This window comes from Mytilus edulis, chromosome 4 (genome assembly GCF_963676685.1).
Source record: "Mytilus edulis chromosome 4, xbMytEdul2.2, whole genome shotgun sequence".
NCBI lineage: Eukaryota > Metazoa > Mollusca > Bivalvia > Mytilida > Mytilidae > Mytilus > Mytilus edulis.
The window spans coordinates 38,930,457-38,954,726 of NC_092347.1; the positions used below are offsets into that span (position 1 = coordinate 38,930,457).

At 31.0% G+C, this 24,270-nt stretch overlaps 1 protein-coding gene across 2 annotated transcripts; it reads left to right on the top strand.

Moving 5' to 3' along the window:
• Window positions 1-1,540: 1,540 nt before the first annotated feature.
• Window positions 1,541-18,606, top strand: LOC139521856 (galactose-1-phosphate uridylyltransferase-like). 2 transcript variants are annotated; one of them, XM_071315515.1, is made up of 10 exons: window positions 1,541-1,663; window positions 6,441-6,610; window positions 7,269-7,344; window positions 10,932-11,110; window positions 13,590-13,646; window positions 14,422-14,544; window positions 15,040-15,172; window positions 15,750-15,833; window positions 16,289-16,443; window positions 18,240-18,606. In XM_071315515.1, exons 1-10 carry the CDS (start codon window positions 1,642-1,644, stop codon window positions 18,288-18,290), a joined length of 1,050 nt encoding a protein of 349 aa, XP_071171616.1. In that variant the 5' UTR covers window positions 1,541-1,641; the 3' UTR covers window positions 18,291-18,606. The 2 variants fall into 2 exon arrangements, with proteins under 2 accessions (XP_071171616.1, XP_071171617.1); XM_071315516.1 differs by lacking the exon at window positions 1,541-1,663 and adding an exon at window positions 1,803-1,867.
• The last annotated feature ends 5,664 nt before the right edge of the window (window positions 18,607-24,270 follow it).

Consider the following 24,270-nt stretch of genomic DNA (forward strand, 5'->3'; position numbering starts at 1 on the left):
AAGATTAGAAATATGACTTCTAAGAAACAGCTCTTTTAAGAGCTACCCGAATCTTTCAAAAAGATGTTTAATAGGTTGTACATGTTGTTATTATGTTGTATAGTTGTCTATTTTTTTTCAATTTTATGAAGTATTCTGTATTTTGAACTGTCCACAGGCACTTGTCTCAGAATATTTATTTTTTATATAACTTGGTATATAAGATTTTTTTTTCTCTGAGAGACAAGTGCCTGTGGAACTGTCATAAAAAAAGGCGAACAATCCTTCTCGTACATGTGCCTTAAGTTATAATTAACCAGAAAACAAGTATATGGAATCGTGTGCTTTGATATCTCTACCTGACAAATGATAAATTAAACAAAACATTATTTTATTAAAAAGGATATAAGTTGTCAAATCATGATCACCGACGCTCGAATAACTTTAAGTAATGTATGAACTGATGTTGAATTATTGACTTGCAAGTCATCAATACTTGACATTTGCAGAGGCGGATTTAGAGGGGTTTTCAAGAGGGCCTCGGCTCTTATGCAATTAGTCCCCCCCCCCCCTTATGAAAATTTATAGATTCACCACTGATTTGCGGTGTTATCAACCTTAGTTTTACCAAATTTAACCAAGCTAAATGCTAATAGCTAAATAGCATATCATTCTTCAACGTTTATGGGGGGAAATCTTAATTTGAATATTTTGTCTAAATGGAAAAATAAAAAATGATGATTTTGCCATCAATTTTATGAAATACTATGTGGGTAAATAAACAACGATTCGAAATTGATATGAAATGGTTAGCTAATTTGCCAGCCGGTCTACTATAACTGTAACTCTAAAATTCATGTTAATATTTATATTTCTATTTCATATTTTTAAAGCTCAGTGTGATGATAAGTTAAAACTTTTACTCTTTTCAGTTTGGATTTTCAGAATTTGAATTTTACATCTAACCTATCTGGACTAAAAATAACTTTAGAAATGGTTGTGCATATAAGTGTCTCATAAGTCTATATAATTAAGGCTGGATATTTGGTCATTTTAATTCTGTGCTATTAATGTAATTGTTTATTTTTATATATATGTCTGATAAAAAATGTGACACTATAAGAAAATAAATCAACATTATTTATAAACAGAAGCGAAATTACGAATTTGTATACATTTATGCAATTCAAAGAACTGATTTTAGATTTTGAAGCAATGTGATTGACTTTGTTAGATTGTACATGGATTTGTATAGTACTGTAATTACAATGTATAGTTCCTTCTTTGGGTTGCACTAATATCATATGATGTCACAGAACTTACAAAGAAAAGGCGAAATATTTTTTTTAAAGTATATTGCCTACCCAAAAATTGCTTGGAAATATGTCGGCTGTAAGAAATTTTAATCAGAACCGGAAAATTTTCTTTTTTTATACAACCGCACTAGCTGGGAACAGTATATCTAATATATATGTTCCTGCGCACTAGCAAAGAAGACTGCATGCCCTTGGTGAAATTTACAAATGAACAGTTGTTGCCTATTATTGTTATTTCATTTTTGATTTTCAGATAAACCATCACTCCTGCTGAAGCTAAACACCAACAACGTGTCTGTTTCTTTTTGATTTATTTTTGGCTATTTACGACCTTGATTTTCTTCGAATGGCAAATTTTGACCCGAATGGTGAGATTATATTGTTTAATTAAACGTCTGATAAATTAAAGTTAAAGAAAAAGTGTGAATGCTAGATTAAAAAGTGATGAAGGTGAACCGGTAAAGTTCGTCTTAAGACCAAAACTAAAATCTAGAGTGAGAAAGGACCGATGTATATCAACTGATCTTTGACTTTGTGTGCCTATTTCAAGCCGAAAAGATTTGTAGACAATTGTATATTTACAGAAATAAGAATTTGAATTTATTTAATTTTCATTTCAACTGAAATTAATTTACAGCCCACACGCTTGTCAAATTTTTTTTTTATATTAAAAATTTGATGAGGTGGAAATAAGGGCCGGTACGTAGTAATGACTTTTACAGTCAGGAGTCAAATGGACATTTTCAGCACCCGTTATGGTCAAATCTATTAAAATTTTACCATCATTCGTCAAAATATCCTTATCGTGATTCGTCAGAGGTATCAAATAATTGTTGTAACCTTCAATTTTGGAAAAAAATTAACGTGATTTGTCAAAATCATTCATTTTTTTATTGTCTAAAAGAAAGTGCATATTTTATTGTCATGCACCAAAAATTACCATTAACGTCATTTGGCAAGAATTTTTACCGTTATTCATCATGAAGGTACCCCTATTACCACTCTCTGATATGCACAGGCACTTGTTTCTATCCATAAAATAAATATGTAGGACTCTAAAGTGCGATGGTCATGCTAAAGTGGGATGGTCTATGCTAATTTACAATGGTGACTCAAGCTAAAGTACGTTGGTTGCTTGTTTGCTGAAGTGCGATGGTAAAGTGCGATGGGAAAATAGAGTATGGTTCAAGGGCTTAAAATACTGAAATAACAATTTGATGTTAAAAACAAGTCTTTTTGTAAGCTCTAGTATGCTATGATATAACATATAATGTGATGCGATTTATGATTTAAAGGTAGTCTGTTTTTAAATTTAGAAGACTGACCTTGTAATATTTGCTAAAACGGTTATTTAGATGTCACAAAATACTATATTTCCTTTTAATGAATTTTTAACTATTCGGGCGTATTGGATGGATTGTTGGTTGCTTAACGTCCAGTGGCAAATATTTCATGCATGTTCAGGGGCGTATTGGATAATTGATGTAGCTTACCGTTTACATAGCCTATTAATGTAAACACATCCCCTTAAAGTTGTCAACATAAATACAACATTCTTTCATTGTCAGAATAAATAAAATTTATTTGTACAAGCTTTAATTTAAATGCGAGAGAAAGGGGTGGTTGTTGGGGCTTTCCCCTTTTTCGAAGTGAGTATTAATACATGTAATATTTTCCTCCAATGTACACACTGATGTTTTTTTTAATCTTCTGACATGTTCATTTTTGATTTGTAAAAACAACTTTTAACGTCATAATCAAACTACGTTTAAAATGTCTATACTTTCGCAGACCATCAGACTTTAGCTTATGAAGGCATCGCACTTTACCGCAGACCATCACACTTTAGCGTGACCATCATACTTTAGCGTCCCCATCACACTTAAGGGTCCAACAAATATAAGCTTAAATTTTCAACCGGATTATTGTGACAAAAATGTTGGTTATTGATTTGGGGATGTACGGCGGGCGGGTGGGAGGACGGGCGGGCGGCAATCAAATGTTGTCTGTGCATTAACTCATGAACTGTTCAACCAAAGCTTTTAAAATTTTAATATGTTATTACTGACAACTATACGAAGGTCAAGTTCAATAATGGTGATTTTGACTTTTACCGTTCAGGAGTTATGGTTCTTGAAAGATTGAAAAATGGAGTTTCCGGTCGTGTCCGTGCATTTATGCATGAACTGTTCTAACAAAGCTTCCGAAATTTTAATATGCTGTTACTGATGACAAAATGGAGGTCAAGTTCAATAATTACGATTTTGACTTTTACTGTTCAGGAGTTATGGTTCTTGAAAGATTGAAAAATGGTGTTTCCCGTCGTGTCCGTGCATTTTCTCATGAACCATTCAACCAAAGCTCTTGAAATTTTAATATGTTGTTACTGATGACAAAATAGAGGTCAAGTTCAATAATGAAGATTTTGACATTTACCGTTCAGGAGTTATGGTTCTTGAAAGATCGTAAAATGGAGTTTCTATTCACGTTGACGTTGTTGTATTTACTCATGAACCATTCAATCTAAGCTTTTCAAATTTTAATATGTTGATACTGATGACAAAATGGAGGTCAAATTTGATATTGACGATTTTCACTTTCACCATTCATCAGTAATGGTTCTTGTGATATTGCCAGGACACAAATAAATGTTAATAAATCCGGTTTGCCTTCGTTGTGACAGCCTCTTGTGGTTCTTATATTTATATGGATAGTCGACCTTTCTATGGATAGAAACAAGTACCTGTGTTAATATGGTACAACTTTGATCAACTATTGATCTTTTAGTTAAGATGTAATATTATAAAAAAAAAAAGTAAAGCAAAATGTACTGAAGTTATATCAGCTTAACATAGATATGCTACCATAGTCTATAATGGGTCATCTTTTCGGTCGTTCTGACTTTATTGTTCAACTTTTTGACTTCGGAATGCCTAAAAACAGTTTGGAATTTCTGAAAATCCCTCTTCTGGCCTCCATTGCTTTGTTAAGATTCCATAAAGCTCATAAATCAGGCAAGCAAATCCTACTTTTAAGAATTTCAAAATGACAAGCATCTTACGTCTATGTGATTTTCCGCGATAAAACGTATCCAAAATGAAAGAATTTCATGAATATCATTTGTTTTCATATATAGATTATAGAAAAATATAGCCAAATCCTATATTAAAACAAAAAATGATTTATTATACCCGTTTGTTAGAAAAACTTTGGAAAACAAATGATATTCATGCCATATTTTTGTTCAGGAATATAGAGTAGGTTTAGGTTGATAAAAAACAATATAAATATATATTAAAAAAAATATTAGATAAAATTTTTGTTCAATACAAAGGGATCAATATTCTGCTGACCATAATTGAATATCCATATCAAATTGCATTGATCATATGTCAATATCATGGCTAATAATGAGGTTTTCTGTTAAATAAACCGCTAATTTATTTCAAACTATTTCAAAGCAACATCATAGAAACAAATAATATGATTGCCTTAGACTAAAAAATCACCTAATTGGCAATATAGCAATTTGATTGGACTGGATGATCCAATGTGTTACATGGTTTTAAATCCATTAAAATTTGAAGGTAAACAAATGGGTTCAGCTGCTTCAGTTTGTTAGGACATCGTACATTCAGTGACTGAGAAACAATTAATGAGTTAACCAAGCTTGACAATACACAGTAATAAGAAAACATAGCCAAGTCTACAGAAAATTAAAGAATGTCCTCAAGTGACCTAAGTACTGTAATTATGGGATATAAAAAGATGTGGCATGAGTTAATTAAAAAAAAAAACTGATCAAAACTCCATCCATGTCATAATTTGTAAAAGTAAATCATTATAGGTCAAAGTATCATCTTCCAACACAGAGCCTTGGCTCCCACCAAACAGCAAACTATAAAGGACCCCCAAAAATTCACATGCATACACACAAACCTATAACCCTTATTACATATATGTAGACAATATGTTGTAAAAGAAAAACACACAAAAAAAAGATTAAGAAATAATTCCTTCATGTCATGCTCTATGCTCATTTTAACATGGGGCATTATATTTGTCGATATTTTACACTGAGAGTTAGCGAGATGTAAAATGTGGTCAAATATAATGCCTACCCATGTTAAAATGAGCATAGAGCATGACATGCAGGAATTATTTCGATTCTAATAGGACAAATTCAGTATTTTTATAGGTCAAAGCGTACGAAAATACCGTAAAAATGATTGACTGGTCATGTTTCCTCCCCGAGGAGTCTGTATGTATTACATTTCATATTTGATAAGTTTAAAAAACTACGAGTAGGGTAAATATAAGTTGTTTATAAAAATATATAATAAAAGTTTATATTAGCTGCTTAAATGTATATATTTTAAAGGATAATGATGGAAATTATGTTAATATGAACAGTAAGTTTGTGCGCATGTGTCAAACATATTTTGTGCTCATTAGAACACGGCTTTGTTTACAAAGCTTAATAAGGAAGTCATATTAGAATGCTTAATCATGTATACCATACTATTTATAAATTGTTATTAAGGGTGCTCACAGGTATAAATCATTTTTTGTTTTAATATAGGATTTGGCTATATTTTTCTATAAATGAATTTTATCATATACTAAATAGAAAACTGAAATTAAAAAAAAAGGGGTCACTGATCATTTAAGCTCACAATCTGCCTCTGAAAGAAGTATACAAATTTGTTAATGTCCTTCTTTTCTGTAGTTCTACTAATAGGAGAAATAGAGGTAATATCGAAAAAAAATAAAATTTTAAATTACAGAAATTGCTTAAATTTTATAATTATTTAGTTTATGTACAGCTTAGTTGAAAACAATAATAAAAAAATATAGGTCGCCAATGAGTTAAAAAAGATACTTAAAATTCAATGCCAAAAGATGACATTTTTGCACCAAAGGGAGATAATTTGGAGCTTTGAAAATGATATACACATTTTAAAAGTCATATGGGGCCAAACTGAAGCGATTTTTGTTGTTGATTTTTGTACCATATCATAAAGTAATAACTAATAGTGTAAAAAATAAAATTATAGTAATGAAAAAACAAATGTTTATTTTTTGGCTGACATTTTTGTACCTGTGAGCCTCCTTAATGATAATTATTGCATTGTTATTTTTCAGAACATCCTCACATAAGATTTAACCCTTTAAAGGATGAATGGGTAACAGTTTCTCCACATCGTATGAAGCGACCATGGCAAGGCCAAGTAGAAAAACCACAGGAATCTGAAGTCCCCAGATTTGATTCAAAGAATCCTCTTTGTCCAGGAGTTACCAGACCAAATGGAAAAGTAATGGAATTTAATTCTGTATTCTAAAATCATTCAATATTATTTTTTTCTAGTCCAGGAAAAACTTTCTTAAACATGTTGTACAAGTACTGGTATTATACAGCGAAAGATCAATTTCCTTCCAATAAACTGTTAAATATTTAGGCAATAAACAGGTTATGAATAAAAGGAGATGCAGGATTAACTTCAATGAGAACAACCCAAAACACTTCTTCAAGCTACTGTGGATTCATTTATATTCATGGATACTGATTTTCGTGTTTCGAGGAAAACTTGCATATTTTTGTGGATATTTAGTTTCATGGTTTTGGCAAAATCTGCATACATGCCTTTAGAAAATTTGCAATTCGTTGGACATCTAAATCCGTGGTTCCCATGTACCCACGAAATCCATGAAAATTGGTATCCCATGAATATTAATGAATCCACAGTATTGCTCCTCATTGTAACAAAGAAGTGCTGCTTAATAGGAAGAGGAATAACTCATAGAATTCCAATTAAAGAGTCAAAAGACTGTATTTTTAATTAATTATTTCTGAATTTACAGGCCATTTATAATTTATTTTACCCACTTTAACGAGATGAAAAATTTAAATGATTGCAACTGTATGTTAAAATTAAATGATACACTATTTTTCATGTTGATTTGTTTACACAGGTTACCCCAGAATATGACAGCACATATGTATTTACAAATGACTTTCCAGCATTACTTGAGGAAGGACCTGAACCAGGTATAACTACAATTTAATTTTAATCTCACCTGACCTAATAAAAGTGTCAGTTTGTGCTATTAATGCGGCGGATTCACTTGGTGTCATGTTATTTTTTGTCTGTTTATCTGTAATTAAAAAGTACCAGTCTTTCATATGAATCCAATACGCAATTGAAAGCAAACTTGACTCAAATCCTTAATAGTGTTACTGAGGTATTTATTTCAAATTTGGCCAAACGTTCCTGCTGATTAAAAACAAAAGCCCAGATTATGTTTAGTAGAACATTGTAGTAAAAAAGGAAATTTTTCATTTTTATGACATTTTTGTTGTTGTAAATATTTAACTAATTTTTGGTAAATGATCAATTATGTATGAAAAGTAGTTGTAAGGGAAAATGACTGGCAGGACAACATTAATAGTGAACTTTTTGTAAGGGGGTCCCACTATCATAAGATGGGACCTGATCATGGGGCTAAGGACACGTAAAAAGTCCATGCATTAAACGTATATAGCTCCATCCCACCCTTAATAAGCATCTGTTTGCATACTAGTATTTAAGTGATCATATAGTCTTCTATAGTTCTGATGATCTCTTCATGTATCATTATTATGAAGTTGATTAATCTTTTTTCGCAGTCAAATATCAAAATGTTACATTTCCATTGCTTATTTGTGAGATTAGAAACTAGCAAAACTCATGAAAGACTGCTTTTTATCCATGGCAATTGTTTGTTTATTTTTTAGGTTTTCATAATGTCATGTGCTTTAACATTGTTCTGTCAATCAGTGGATATTGTTTGAAATGAACTTGTTATTTTATTTCAGTAACTGTTATAAACTTGTCAAAGGTGAATAACTCTATTTTATATCAAGCAATATCCAATTCTGACTTGTTATAAGACATACAATTGATTTAATTAACTCAACTCAGTATGATGAAGGGTTTACGTTCTAATGTAAACAACTATTAATTGAATTTATAAAGTCTTTTAGTTAAAAGCAATTTCAAAAATATGTAAATGTGGAAGAAAGTAGAAATTAAAGTTTACTGTGGATTCATGTACATCAGGGACTTTCTATACTACCGTTTCTGGTCACTTATAATGATGTCTATACAAATTATCATACTGATCTCGGCCTTAGCTGATGTCACATGACTTTATAGCAAATCATTTCACATTTACGAGGTGTTCTTCATAACTTTATGTTCAGGTTTAACAAAAAAATTGTTTTTATGAAATTTTATACATTTTGTCATTAGTAAATGTTGTTTTTTAAAAGATTTCTCGGATTGTTTTTTAAATATTGATCTTTGAACTTTGAGGTATTTGTTTCGCTGAATTTTCAGTAGCTGCCATCTTGTTTGATATGGAAACCATTTTACACAACTGGTATGTTCTTTAAAATGATACGTCTAAGTTTAATAATTCATCATCTTTCAAAATCTTTTATTTTTTGTCATCGTTAATGACCATTAATCAGATTATATATTAACAACTAATAATAATTATATAATTACAATGAACTGTGAAATATGCAAATAACTATCGTATATTATAGAGATACGAAACTAAGTTTATTGTTGGGTGGTAGCTTTAAATAGGCGGCTAAGTTATCAGTTAAAATCAATAGAGACGAGTCCAGTTAGTATAGAAAGTTCCTGTGTACATGTATATATTTATCCATAAATTATAAAATTTTGTGGATTATGTAAAAGTGGTATTTTATGGATATTTGTTTTGTAGTCTTGCCAAAGTATGCACCATCTTACGGTGTTTATATATCTCAACTTGTACGATTCGCTCGTGTATGTAACAATGTTTTAGATTTTAACGAGAGAAATTTATGTATTACTGAAAAATTATTACACCAGGGTTTTCGATATCACAAACTAGTCAAAACATTTACTAAATTTTATCATCGGTATAAAGACATCATTCGTAAATATAGCTCAACATGCAGACTTCTAATACGTTCAGGTATTTCACATCCAATTTTTTATGGAAATATTCTTTATAAAGCACAAAGGTGTCAGTATTCACATCAGAAACTTACAAAACCTTTGAATAGTCTTATTAAGAAGGGATATAATTACGATACTGTTGTCAAGTCATTAAAGATTGCATATTTTGGCGTTAATATTGGGTCACTGATAAGGTCTTTGCATCGGAACTAAACACATTTATTCTAAAAACAGTTGTTGGCATGACACGGGTTATGTTCTTCTCATATATGTTATGATGGTATGATACTAAACCCCTAACGGGAAGGATTGTGCCTGATGTTCATATGATGAAATCATAATCTTCCAGTCAGTTTAATTGAAGTCTGGAGCTGGCATGTCAGTTAACTGCTAGTAGTCTGTTGTTATTTATGTATTATTGTCATTTTGTTTATTTTCTTTGGTTACATCTTCTGACATCAGACTCAGACTTCTCTTAAACTGAATTTTAATGTGCGTATTGTTATGCGTTTACTTTTCTACATTGGTTAGAGGTATAGGGGGAGGGTTGAGATCTCACAATAGATATAGGAAGATGTGGTGTGAGTGCCAATGAGACAACTCTCCATACAAATAACAATTTAAAAAGTAAACCATTATAGGTTAAAGTACGGCCTTCAACACGGAGCCTTAGCTCACACCGAACAACAAGCTATAAAGGGCCCCAAAATTACTAGTGTAAAACCATTCAAACGGGAAAACCAACGGTCTAATCTATATAAACAAAACGAGAAACGAGAAACACGTATATATTACATAAACAAACGACAACTACTGTACATCAGATTCCTGACTTAGGACAGGTGCAAACATTTGCAGCGGGATTAAACGTTTTAATGGATCCAAACCTTCTCCCTTTTTCTGAAACAATAGCATAACATCACAACAAAGAAAAACATAAGATAAAATATCAATTGGCAGACTTAACTCAATCAAAAAACGTATGATTAAACAATGAACGAATAAATTTGATCTGCGATATCTGAATACAAATGCACAGTTAATTAAATATTAGAGACAAACATTCATGACCAAAAAGCTAACAAACAAATTCAAAAACAGGACATGACTGAGAAATATTTAACCAATCAATGTTTAACACAAACATGTTTAACCCCGCCACATTTTTGCGCCTGTCCCAAGTCAGGAGCCTCTGGCCTTTGTTAGTCTTGTATTATTTTAATTTTAGTTTCTTGTGTACAATTTGGAAATTAGTATGGCGTTCCTTATCACTGGACTAGTATATATTTGTTATGGGGCCAGCTGAAGGACGCCTCCGGGTGCGGGAATTTCTCTCTACATTGAAGACCTCTTGGTGACCCTCTGCTATTGTTTTTTATTTGGTCGGGTTGTTGTCTCTTTGACACATTCCCCATTGCCATTCTCAATTTTATTTTTATACATATGTTTTGCTCATTTTTGAAGGCTGTATTGTGACCTTTAGTTGCTAATATCTTCATCATTTGGTCTCTTGTGGATAATTGTCACATGACACTCATACCATGTGACATCTTTATATTTTATATACAAACAAATAGACTATTGGTATCCCATGTAAAATTGATAATGAATCCACAGTAACTGTTTTGATATTATTTTTCAGCTCCAAGTGATGATCCTTTATTCCAAGCAGCAGCTGGATTTGGAACATGTAAAGTCATATGTTTTCATCCTCACTCTGATGTCACCCTGCCAATCATGTCCAAAGAGGAGGTACGAGCTGTGATTGACAAGTGGGCAGAGATCAATGTAGATCTGGGGAAGAAATACACATGGGTGCAGGTAAGTATCATATAATGATTATGAAAGGAGATATACAGTGTAGATCAATTAGTCATTAGCCCAACATCAAACTAAAACCTCATAAGAGTCATCTAGAGGTCAGCATAAAGTCTTCAACAATAGACTAGTAACTGTGCCATATATCAGACTGAAGACCAAAGGTCTGTTGTCATTAACACTAAACCTACTGAAGGATAAAAAAGTTGAAGGTTATTAGACAGTATTTCTGATCTGATCAGACTTGGGGTCAATTACATTGGAATGTAATTAATTAAATTACACATTACATTGCAAAAATGATCAATTACACTAATTACACATTACACAGTTTTTGAAATGTAATTAATTAAATTACAATTACTTTACTAAAGTAATTAATTAAATTACACATTACATTTCATCATGATATTTTTTAACAATCTTTTACATGTATATATAATGCATGTGTAAAATATTCATGTAAGCATAGTTTAAGCGTTCAGTGGCGGATCCAGAACTTTTCCTACGGGGGGGCCCGCTGACTGACCTAAGAGGGGGCCCGCTCCAGTCATGCTTCAATGATTCCCTATATAATCAACCAAATTTTTCCCACGAAAGGGGGGGCCTGGGCCCCCCAGGTCCCCCTGGATCTGCCTATGGCGTTGCATTTGATAATCATTTAATTTAGTTATTTTGATGTTTTGTCATTTAGTCTGAATCTGTCTGGTCTGAAAACAGCAATTGTAAATAATCTTTCGACAGAAGCTAATGTGCAAGATATTGCTTGATCAGAACATGGAAGTTTTATGATTAGAAGATCATCATATTGATAGGAGAGGGAATTTGTTCCTATTTACAAAAGGCATTTTGACATCTCAGAAATGAACTCATTTGAATTAAACATAATATGAATAAAGAAATTATAAATGAATTAAATTTTTTTTTTATTTTACTTAAAAAAATATTAAAAAGTGTGCTTGTCACAATATTGAAAATAATTTTTAGTACAAACAATGTATATAATGTCTAAATATAAGCAATATTTTGCTAATTAGATAAAATATATGTAATAGTGGCGTTGCCTCTGGACATTTTAATCTGATTAATTGCTGTTTGTTTTTACAGCTGTTAATTTTTATTTTTATAATCCTTTTGTGTATACTAATTTGACAAAATGATTGTATGCAGTGATTTTAAATTGTAAAACTGTCTAAGAAAGATGTTTTACAGTGACACAATTTTGTGTTTTGTTTTGTTTAACAAGCTGATTAATTAATTATCAATCTATTTAGTTAAAAGATCTTTCTTAAAAACTGAACAACACTAATATATGATTCTCACATTTTGTAAATCATAAGACTATAAAAAAAAATCTGTAGGTCAAATAAATGATATAAAAACTTCAGAATAAATTACAGACTTCATATATTAAAAAAGCATGTGATATCAATACTTGAAAAATACATGTACATATAATTTTACAGTTTGCATAATTAAACACAAATCCTTATCTTTAACACCATAAAAGTACATGTAATTGAAATGTAATTCAAAAGTAATTGAGCATTACATGCTTTTTTCAATGTAATTAATTAAATTACCATTACATGTAATTAAAAAAATGCTCAATTACACATTACATGCAATTACATGGAAAATTGTAATGCATTACACTTAATTACCATTACATTTTTAATTACCCCATCCCTGGATTATATGAAAATCTGTAAGCATTTAAAACTCATTGAACCACACTTGATTATTGAAAAAAAAGTATATGTATCATGTATGCAGCATTTATATTTCTAAAAATATAATCAATAAAAACTTTGTGAAATAGACCATTATTAGTATTTTTAAAATTCATGTAAAATGGCAAAATAGGGTATTTGGCACTTTAGATTTGAGCCTTTACCTAAGCACTTTACAATATTCAAAGTTTGAATGATAATGATTAATCTATTGCCTCATGGTAAATACGCTCTAACACACATACTTAATCATGAATAAAATGATAACCATTATTTTACAAATTGACCTTGGCTTGTTTCAAAATTTCAAGGAAAATTTCAACATAAGTTATTCTTCTGTACACTTTATCATTAGGTATTAATCATGTTTATAGGAAATCATTTCAGATACAATATTTTATTGTTAAATTGGCCCCACAACAGATCTAACATTTGAATCAGATTGATTACCTATGACCATTAATTCTTTACATTAGGCCGTTAGTTTTCTCATTTGAATTATTTTACATTGTAATTTCGGGGCCTTTTATAGCTGATTATGCAGTATGGGCTTTGCTCATTGTTGAAGGCCTTACAGTGACCTTTAGTTGTTAATTTCTGTATTATTTTGGTCTCTTGTGGATAGTTGTCTCCTTGACATTCATACCACTTCTTCTTTTTTTATATTTAAAAGTTCAAAAGTCATATTTAATTGAAGTTATAACCTAGCAGTAGTTCTCATATTTTTATGTGTATTTTTTTTATTTCAGATTTTTGAAAATAAAGGAAGTATTAATGGATGTTCTAATCCACACCCTCACTGTCAGGTAATAATAAATCACTTTATTTTTTCATATGACATTTTAATTTAAAGATACATTTCACATTTTTATTGACAGATAATGTCCTGTTCTATGTAGAAGGAATTTATTCTCTTTTTTTTTCTCACTATTTATAACTTTTATATAACAGGGTCTTGATGGAGAAAGGGGGGGGGGGTATATTTTTCTGTATTCCTTGATTTGTTTAGGCCAGTTTTCTATATTCCTTAGTTTTTTAGGCCAATATGTAAAACATTATCTACTCTTTATATAATAGCATCTCATTTTTCTGTATTCTTTTCTCAGTTTTTTTACCATTATTCTGAATTCTGTTAACTAGTCTAGAAACTAGACCTCACATAACATATAAAGAATATTCCTTTGTTCGTCAGTCCATTAAATAATCTTAGATCAACATTTCCTTAGAATCTGATGAACAGTTTTCAGTGTTTCATTGCTTCTTCTTGTTGTGTAATTGCACACACTGTATTTAAACCCTGATACCTTAACTCCTTTGAAAGCTCCTCTTTTCCCCTATGTAACATTATTGTGCATCATTTTATGGAATCTCCTTTCAGGGTTCCATAGACGAGATTAAAATGTTGAGTCAAATGGAAATTTTGAGTCAAATGGAGGTTTTCCTAGCATACATATGTATTGCCTTTATCTGGTTTTCATGTTTTATATATTTAATCTTTGTGAAACTTCTTTTTTAATATTATTGAAATTTATATACTTGATATTCCATTCAAATCAATATGCTTGATAAACTTTTTTTTAGGTTTGGGCCAGTTCCTTCTTGCCTAATGAACCAATGGTAAAAAATAGAACCCAGAAACAGTATTATACACAACATGGAGCTCCAATGTTAGTGGATTATGTTAAAAAAGAACTTCAAAAACAGGTATGAGAGATGAAAAGTTAATCTATAGGTCTTAACCATTCTTTGCATAGTTTAAAATAAAAATTGTATAATTGAAATAAACCCATTATTTTTATCCTTTGTGAGCCTTTTACATTCTTTTATTGTTATGTAGATTTAGACAAGAGGTGTATTTAGGAGTGTGCCTCCTTATGAAGTTAAGTCTATGGTTAATGCATAGGCTTTTTACATGTTCCACTCCTTTAATGGCTAGTTTTGCACCTATCTTCCTTTTTTCAAACTCAACATCTAAAGACTACATCACATAAAATAGTAAAATTTGTTGTGATTGAAGTTATTACAGTTCCAACTGGAGTAAAAAAACACATCTTATATACCCTGGCTACTTATTTGATATGTACTGACACCTCTGTTTTGTTTTTTAATCCCCAAACTTGACACATTTGTAATATGTAATTTGTAATTAAGTTTTAAATATATGTCAGTAAAAATTTAATAAAAGCAATTTGTTTTCAGGAGAGAATAATTTTACAGAATGATCATTGGGTGTGGCTAGTACCATACTGGGCTGTGTGGCCTTATGAAACCATGTTATTACCACGACGACATGTACTTAGGATAGAAGATCTAACCAATGAAGAAAGAGATGGTGTGTGTTCTGTATGTACCAACCAATCAAATCCCATTTGAAAGTTGGTGAACTTTGAACAATATAATTCAAAATCTCTTAAAAAAATATAGGGACATTCAAAAATATTCACAACAAAATACAAAATCCTTCACATATGTGGAAAATATGTATACTACATTGTAAATATTAAGAAAGTATCGGATTCTGAAAAAAATATATGAAGGCAGGTATAATCTGTAATTTATGTCTAACTCAGGTTTCTAATTTGCCTTTTTTTAAGGGAATATAAACTCTAAGCTGGGACTGTCACATTATATAACCTGTTTGAGACCTAAATAACTTATAATTACATATGAATAGTATGTATAAGAAAAAATATTTTACTTGTAGCTTGAAATTTATTTCTACAGTTATTTACTAATAAAAAAGGGAGATAATTTACAACAAAATCCATGACTTAATATTTTGATATGTCGCACACATCTACAATTATATCATGTTTTAACATAAATCAGGGAAAGATAAATTAATTGTAGATATAATTTTAAAAGCTTATATAGTAATTATAAATGAGTTGTTTTTTTCCGTTTTGTAGCTTTAGCTGATATTACCAAACAGTTGTTGACAAAATATGATAACATGTTTGAAGTTTCTTTCCCATATTCTATGGGATGGCATGGTTAGTATTAATCTATATATCTGCAAAATTTGTAAGTTATATAATTGTTCAGTGTCTTTTGTAAAAACTATACTTTGTGCTAGTTGATTGATAATTCTGAAAGTTTAAAATAATCATTCAAACCATTAAAGGAGTTGATTGATGACTGCTTATCATTCTGCATAATGCATACATGGTCATAACATATGAATGTGAAAAATCACCTTCTATGTACTAGTTCATACAGATAGCTTTCTTTGAACTAGTCCATGAAGATAACCTTCTTTAAACAAGACTCCATACCAACCAGTTCTTTCATCTTTTTGTTAAATCAACATGTTGAAAAAAACTGTTGTGGTGAGATAAACCAATGTCAGTTTTATATTCATGGATAGTTATGTCTCATTTAGAATGTAATTGTATATTATATGCAAATTTGTAATACAATTATAATTATTTATTGAATGTCTTTATAGGTGCCCCGACAGGACCTCAATTGAAGGAAGACAATAAACATTGGCAGTTACATGCCATGTATTATCCCCCTTTATTGAGATCAGCAACCGTCAAGAAGTTTATGGTTGGATATGAAATGTTGGCACAACCTCAGAGGGATCTTACAGCTGAACAGGTAATATCAAAAGGGACTCATAACCATAAATAAGATCATGAACTAACAAAGAAATAAAAAATGCTTAAAAAGTACCGTTCAGTGCACTTAATGCTTACGGGGGCTCGCAGGTAGAAATTGATTTTTTTTATAAATATAGGACTTTGGTATTTTTTTTCTACAAATGAACTTTATAATATACTTAATAGAAATATAAATAAAAAAATGGGGTGACTGTTTATTTAAGTTCACAATCTGTCTTTGAAAGAAGCATGCATTTTTGTTAAGGTACTTTTTTTCTGTTGAACTAATAGGAGAAATATAGGTAATATCGAAATAAAAAAAGTATTAGATTACAGAAATCGCCCTAATCAATTGTAAAGTTTAAGTACAGCTAATTTGAAAATGATAATAAAAAATATAGGTCACCGATAAGTGAAAAAAAGATATTTCAATTTAAATGCAAAAAAAAGACATTTTTTTCACCAAAGGGAGATAATTGGGAGCTTTTTAATGATATAAACATTTTAAAAGTTATCTCGGACCAAAACAAATTGATTTCTTTTGTTGATTTTTGTACCATATGATAAAGTGACAACTAATAGTGTAATAAATAAAATTTGTAATGAAAAAAAAAAAAAGTTTTAAATTTTTGCTGAAATTTTTGTACCCTCGGTCCTCCTTAAGGGCATACGATACAGTTTTGATCCCGTATTTACATTTTGATGAAAATTTCTATATAGACTATTTTTTACCAGATTAAATTGAATATGAAATAATTATATTAGATGTATATTTCATTATAATATGTTATTCTGATTGGCTCACTGCACATCACGTGCTATTCCTGAAACAATTACATCAGACAATAAAATTTATCATTCATGATGACACGAGGTCCCCCAATAAAGTGCACAGGTGAATTAAATGAAAACTTGATGAAAATAGTGTTTTCATGATTCTAGCTAAAAAAATGTAATTATAAGTATTGAATGCTTCTTTTTGTAACTTTATAGGGTTGTAAAAGTGTTGACCGTGCGCACATTTTTAATATGAAGCCGCGCTTCATACAAAATGTACTTCGGTCAACGCTTTTACACCCCAATAAATTTACAAAAAGCAGCATTCAATTCTTAAATAAAAAAATATACATTCATGTGGTACTTTTTTAGTATAATGAGGTCTAAATTTTGTATATTTGCTCAAAATTTCGGATTTGTGGCCGTATATTCCCTTCGTTTTTTGTTTTAAAAGATAAACACAAATTGTTTTTTGTTAAATAATTTGTAATTTCTGTATTTTATAAGTATCCTAAAAATTTAGGCATTTTTTGTTCAGAAATAGCTCATATTTATCAAATGTTCATGAATGTAGAAAAAACCATAATTTTTTGCTGTATATTTATCAAATTAAAAAAATATGCACTATTTACGTTTTCATGAAAATTGGCACACATAATCTTCTCGCGTAACCAAACCAAATGGCATTTTAAAAAAGAGGTGTCCATGAACTCATTTTCAAGTTAGATAAGTTTCAATGATAAAAATCAGTCGAAAACTGAATCTTTTCCCGATAAGTCATAGTTTGACGTTGCGAAAATAACAATTTACATTAGCAACTTCATTACCTCCCCTGTAACTGTATCATATGCCCTTAAGAAATCCCTACCATAGCTGATAAAATCTGTTAAACAGTATAGAAATCTTCAAATTTTGAAATAAGAATTATTAAAGTTGATTGCACTGCGATGCATCTCTATTACTTATAATAATTGTTTTCTAAACAATATTACATATCTGTTTTTTTTCCTTTTTTAGGCAGCAGAGAAACTCAGAAACTTACCAGATATACATTACAAACTTAGATAAGACTTTTGTGTAATAAATAAAGGAAGTCTTTTGTGGATCAAAATTGTGAGGGAAGACTTGAGTAGAGAATAATATATTGTTATGGCAATCATTTGTATATATTAATAATTGTGGTGGCAGACTTTTGTAGGAAAAAAATGTGATGGATTCTAATATGATAAGCCATGTTCTAATTCCAATAAAACATGGGCTGCAAGTGATTGACGTCACAATCCAAACAAAATTACATTGTGTGCTGTGTTTTGAACAAAACAGAAAATCAAAATGGATGTGCGTTTTGCTAGCTAAGAAATTAAATAAATCATTCTAAAAGTAAGTTTACATGTATCTTTTCATTTGTTTATCAACATGGAGTAATGGTTGATTTTTTATAACAAATGGTTTCATCAAATCAAAACGGATGCTTTTTGAACAGGTATGGTAGGTCTGCTATGAAGTACATAAGTTCTGAATTTTCCTAGTTGCAGAAAGTTTGACATAGGGATAGTGATATGGTGGCGTCAGTGTTAAGTAACTTCTTAAAAAGCTTCATATTTTAGAAGGTGGAAGCCCTGAATACTTCATACTTTGTATATAGATGCCTTATGTTACGAAGTTTCTGTCTGTCACATGTCCATTGTCCTTGATCTCATTTTCATAGTTCAATGACTACTTGAAAAAAAAAATATATTTTTTGTAATTTTAATTTCTCTCTTATTATGAGTAATAGTATAACTATATTTAGTATGTGCGTACCTTGCAAGGTTCACATGTCTGTCAGACAGTTTTCACTTGACCTGGACCTCATTTCATGGAACAGTGAACAAGGTTAAATTTGGTGGTCAAGTCCATATCTCACACTATAAGCAATAGGTCTAGTATACTTGGTGTATGGAAGGACTGTAAGGTGTACATGTTCAACTGGCAGGTGTCATCTGACCTTGACCTCATTTTCATGGTTCAGTGGTTATAGTTAAGTTTTTGCGTTTTGGTAGTTTTTTCTGATACTGTATGCAATAGGTCTACTATATTTGAAGTGTGGAATCATTGTAAGGTGTACATGTCTAGCTGGCAGGTGTCTTCTGACCTTGACCTCATTTTTATGGTTTAATGGTCAAGTTAAATTTTTGAGTTTTTGTCTTTTTTCTAATACTATATGCAATAGGTCAATATATTTGATGTATGGAAATATTCAATGATGTACATGTCACTCTTGTCGTTTTTATTTGACCTTGACCTTATTTTCACAGTTCATTGCTAAGTGTTAAAGTTTTTGTGTTTTGGTCTGTTTTTCTTAAACAATAAGCAATAGGTCAACTATATTTGTTGTATGGAAGCTTTATATGTCTGTCTGGCAGGTATCATCTGACCTTGACCTCATTTTCATGGTTCATAAGTCAATGTTTACTTTTCTTGGTTAAGTCTATTACTTATAAGCTATGAGCAATAGGTCAACTATATTTAGTGTATTGAATGATTGTTAGGTGTACATGTATTTCTTGTTTGGTTTATCTGACCTAGACCCAATTTCTTTGGATCATGTTAAGATTATGTGATAGTTGTAAATAAAGCTTTATATTTAGGACTATCAACATAATATCAATGGTTAGTAAAACAGGCGAGACAATTTAGTGTGTGCACTCATATTTTAACATAGGTATTATATTTGCCAACCTTTTACACCATGTTATTAAACACTCAGTATGAAGTTATTGACAAATATAATGCCTACTCAAGTTAAAATGAGAATAGAATAGAAAAACAAAGGATATAGGGTATATATCCAAGACGCAAAATTCAGTACATGCTTGGCATAAAAACACTCAAAGATCTGACAGTGCATAGAACATGGCACAAAAGAATTATGGAAGTTTTTCTGTACACCTTACAATCATTCCATACACCAAATGCAGTAGAACTATTACATACAGTAAAAGAAAAACCGACCAAAATGCAAAATCTTAACAATAATCACTGAACCAGGAAAATGAGGTCAAGGTCAGATGACACCTGCCAGTTGGACATGTACACTTTACAATCATTCCATACACCAAATATGATAGAACTATTACCAAATATAGCTACCCTAATACTCATAAGAGAAATTAGGAATACAAAAAATCTGTTTTTTTAAGTAGTCTCTAAACCATGAAAATTTGGTCATATGACAGAGGGAATCAGTTATTCTAGCAATTTTCTGAACCATGAAATTGAAGTTCAAGACAATGAAAATATGTGGCATTATGCATTATTGATTTCTGAAGGTAATGGTAAACATTTTCTCTGTAGCAGTCCATATCATATGCATAAGAGCTGGATTTCAACGTGTTATATTGTTCTTTCATTTGTCTTTGTTCTATTATTAATATTACTTTTACTGTTGTATTGTTTTATGTGATATCCATTTATTGTGGCTCGGTACTTAAACATCCTATTAATGTGTTTGTATTTTCTTTCATGTTTTGTATATGCGACTTTTTGTGTTTCTTTGGTTCTGATAACATGACTCTGTACTTTAAAAGATTCCGTCAATATGACATTGTTCTATTATGTCATTATGATGTATTTCTATTATGAATTAAAAATATTTTTAACCACAAGTGTCAAAATTATTCAATCGCGTAGTGGAATGAACTATTTGTGGATTCTTATAAATTCTATATAACTTTTGGACTATTTTAAATCTCGGGTCTATTTCTGAAAATAATTGTTACATGAATTTTTAACCCTGTATGCTAACATTGCCCATGTGAAATTTTAAATTGTTTGTATATACATTGAACGACAAATTTATGCGACGTATAACATTTTCAGACGTCAGACACGCGAATCAATGAATGTGTTTGTAGATAGATGTTTTTTTGTGTTTTGTTAAATTGTTCCTTTCAAGATAGTTACACAATGATGACTGCTGTACCCATTTTTTATGCCCCACCTACTATAGTAGAGGGGCATTATGTTTTCTGGTCTGTGGCTCCGTCCGTCTGTGCGTCCGTTTGTCCGTTGAGGTTAAAGTTTTTGGTCAAGGTAGTTTTCGATGAAGCTGAAGTCCAATCAACTTGAAACTGAGTACACTTGTTGCTTATGATATGATCTTTTAAATTTTAAAGCCAAATTAGACTTTTGACCCCAATTTCACGGTCCACTGAACATAGAAAATGAAAGTGGGAGTTTCAGGTTAAAGTTTTTGGTCAAGGATGTTTTTGATGAAGCTGAAGTCCAATCAGCTTGAAACTTAGTAAACTTGTTGCTTATGATATGATCTTTTTAATTTTAAAGCCAAATTAGACTTTTGACCCCAATTTCACAGTCCACTGAACATAGAAAATGAAAGTGGGAGTTTCAGGTTAAAGTTTTTGGTCAAGGATGTTTTTGATGAAGCTGAAGTCCAATCAGCTTGAAACTTAGTAAACTTGTTGCTTATGATATGATCTTTTTAATTTTAAAGCCAAATTAGACTTTTGACCCCAATTTCACAGTCCACTGAACATAGAAAATGAAAGTGGGAGTTTCAGGTTAAAGTTTTTGGTCAAGGTAGTTTTTGATGAAACTGAAGTCCAATCAACTTGAAACTGAGTACACTTGTTGCTTATGATATGATCTTTTAAATTTTAAAGCCAAATTAGACTTTTGACCCCAATTTCACGGTCCACTGAACATAGAAAATGAAAGTGGGAGTTTCAGGTTAAAGTTTTTGGTCAAGGATGTTTTTGATGAAGCTGAAGTCCAATCAGCTTGAAACTGAGTAAACTTGTTGCTTATGATATGATCTTTTTAATTTTAAAGCCAAATTAGACTTTTGACCCCAATTTCACAGTCCACTGAACATAGAAAATGAAAGTGGGAGTTTCAGGTTAAAGTTTTTGGTCAAGGTAGTTTTTGATGAAACTGAAGTCCAATCAACTTGAAACTGAGTACACTTGTTGCTTATGATATGATCTTTTTAATTTTAAAGCCAAATTAGACTTTTGACCCCAATTTCACAGTCCACTGAACATAGAAAATGAAAGTGGGAGTTTCAGGTTAAAGTTTTTGGTCAAGGTAGTTTTTGATGAAACTGAAGTCCAATCAACTTGAAACTGAGTACACTTGTTGCTTATGATATGATCTTTCTAATTTTAAGCCAAATTAGACTTTTGACCCCAATTTCACGGTCCACTGAACATAGAAAATGAAAGTGGGAGTTTCAGGTTAAAGTTTTTGGTCAAGGTAGTTTTTGATGAAGCTGAGGTCCAATCAACTTGAAACTTAGTAAACTTGTTGCTTATGATATGATCATTTTAATTTTAAAGCCAAATTAGACTTTTGACCCCAATTTCACGGTCCACTGAACATAGAAAATGAAAGTGGGAGTTTCAGGTTAAAGTTTTTGGTCAAGGTAGTTTTTGATAAAATTGAAGTCCAATCAACTTTAAACTTAGTACATATGTTCCCTATAGTATAATCTTTCTAATTTTAATGTCAAATTAGATTATTACCGGTACCCAATTTCACGGTCCATGGAACATGGTAAAGGATAGTGCGAGTGGGGCATCCGTGTACTTTGGACACATTCTTGTTTGTGTTCTGTTAAATTGTTCGTTTCAAGATAGTTACACAATGCTGTACCCATATTTTGACTATTTTATTTATTATGTCTTGTTTAGTTCATGCATCATTGTAAATATAACAAAATTTGATGAGACTGTCATCAAAGTGAAAGGTTTAGCACTTTTAAACCAGGTTTAATCCACCATTTTCTACATTTGAAAATGCCTGTACCAAGTCAGGAATATGATAGTTCTTGTCCATTCGTTTTTAATGTGTTTTGTCATTTAATTTGCCATGCGATTATGGACTTTCAGATTGGATTCTCCTCCGAGTTCAGTATTTTTGTGATTTTACTTTTTAAAGGGAGAGTCATATTATATGTTATTCAGGTCTCAGACAGGGTATATACTGTGAAATTCCCGGCTTAGAGTTTATATCCCCTGAGCTGAAGGCAAAGGGGATATAAGCCCTAAGCCGGGAATGTCACAGTATATACCCTTTCTGAGACCTGAATTACACATATATTACGGATTAACCCTGACTTAATGTTATTTTCCAGTGCAGGTATTTGTTGACAACACATATATATTGAAAAACCCAACCCGATATGTTCGGCATACGTGAAGGATTTTCTAATTTGCTGTGAACATAATTTTATCGTGTATGTAATAATTTATAATAACACTTTTAACATCAAATTAAAGTATTAAAAGTGTTAATTGCGTGATTTTGTATCAAAAATGTATTATTGACTGGCATTATTTTCCCTCTGTGAACCTCTGACAGTTTGATAGCTTATGACTACGTCACATAGTAACCCGTGTTATGATGACATTTTTGAGGTTCGAATTGGGGATAAAAACGTATATACCCCAGCAGTTTCCTGAATATATACCGACATCTCTGTGTTGTTATCCAATCAGAAACCTCGACACATTTGTAATCCGTAATATGTGTGGTTAAAATCTTGGGGTACAAATGAGATTCATTATGTAAATTAGAACACCCCTGAAAATTCATTCATGACGCGGCTCCCAGTTGTAAAAAAAATCCCTTTGAAAATTTATTTCTATGCATACATATAATAACTCCCATAGTTTTTATCTCTTTATTCTATAGTCCTTTTCAAATAAACACAAATGGGAAGCTGAGTCACTTTTTACAAATAGTAGCATGTACAATATCAATAGAGATTTTTCTTTAGCACAACTTTTGTGTTCAAGTTGAGGTGTATTGACCCATATGACAGAAACTAACATAAGGGATCTGGATACTGTTACAAGGTTTGAAGCAACCAGGTATAGTTACAGCAGTTGCCAGATTGTACTAGTATTTCATTCTGAGACCCGTGTCACAAACAAAACAAATTTCAACAATGTTGAACTTGGAATCAATAACATATTTGAAAAGCATTTGAAATTTGAAAAGAATTGCATTCTGCATTCACAAATTCATTATTAAACTTATTTGA

Bases quoted from the DNA above. Each gene is read 5' to 3' on its own strand.
- LOC139521856 (XM_071315515.1), top strand. From the start codon at position 1,642: ATGGCAAATTTTGACCCGAATG. The intron at 7,345-10,931 runs GTATAACTACAA...ATTATTTTTCAG, and splicing joins TGAGGAAGGACCTGAACCAG to CTCCAAGTGATGATCCTTTA. The intron at 13,647-14,421 runs GTAATAATAAAT...ACTTTTTTTTAG, and splicing joins ATCCACACCCTCACTGTCAG to GTTTGGGCCAGTTCCTTCTT.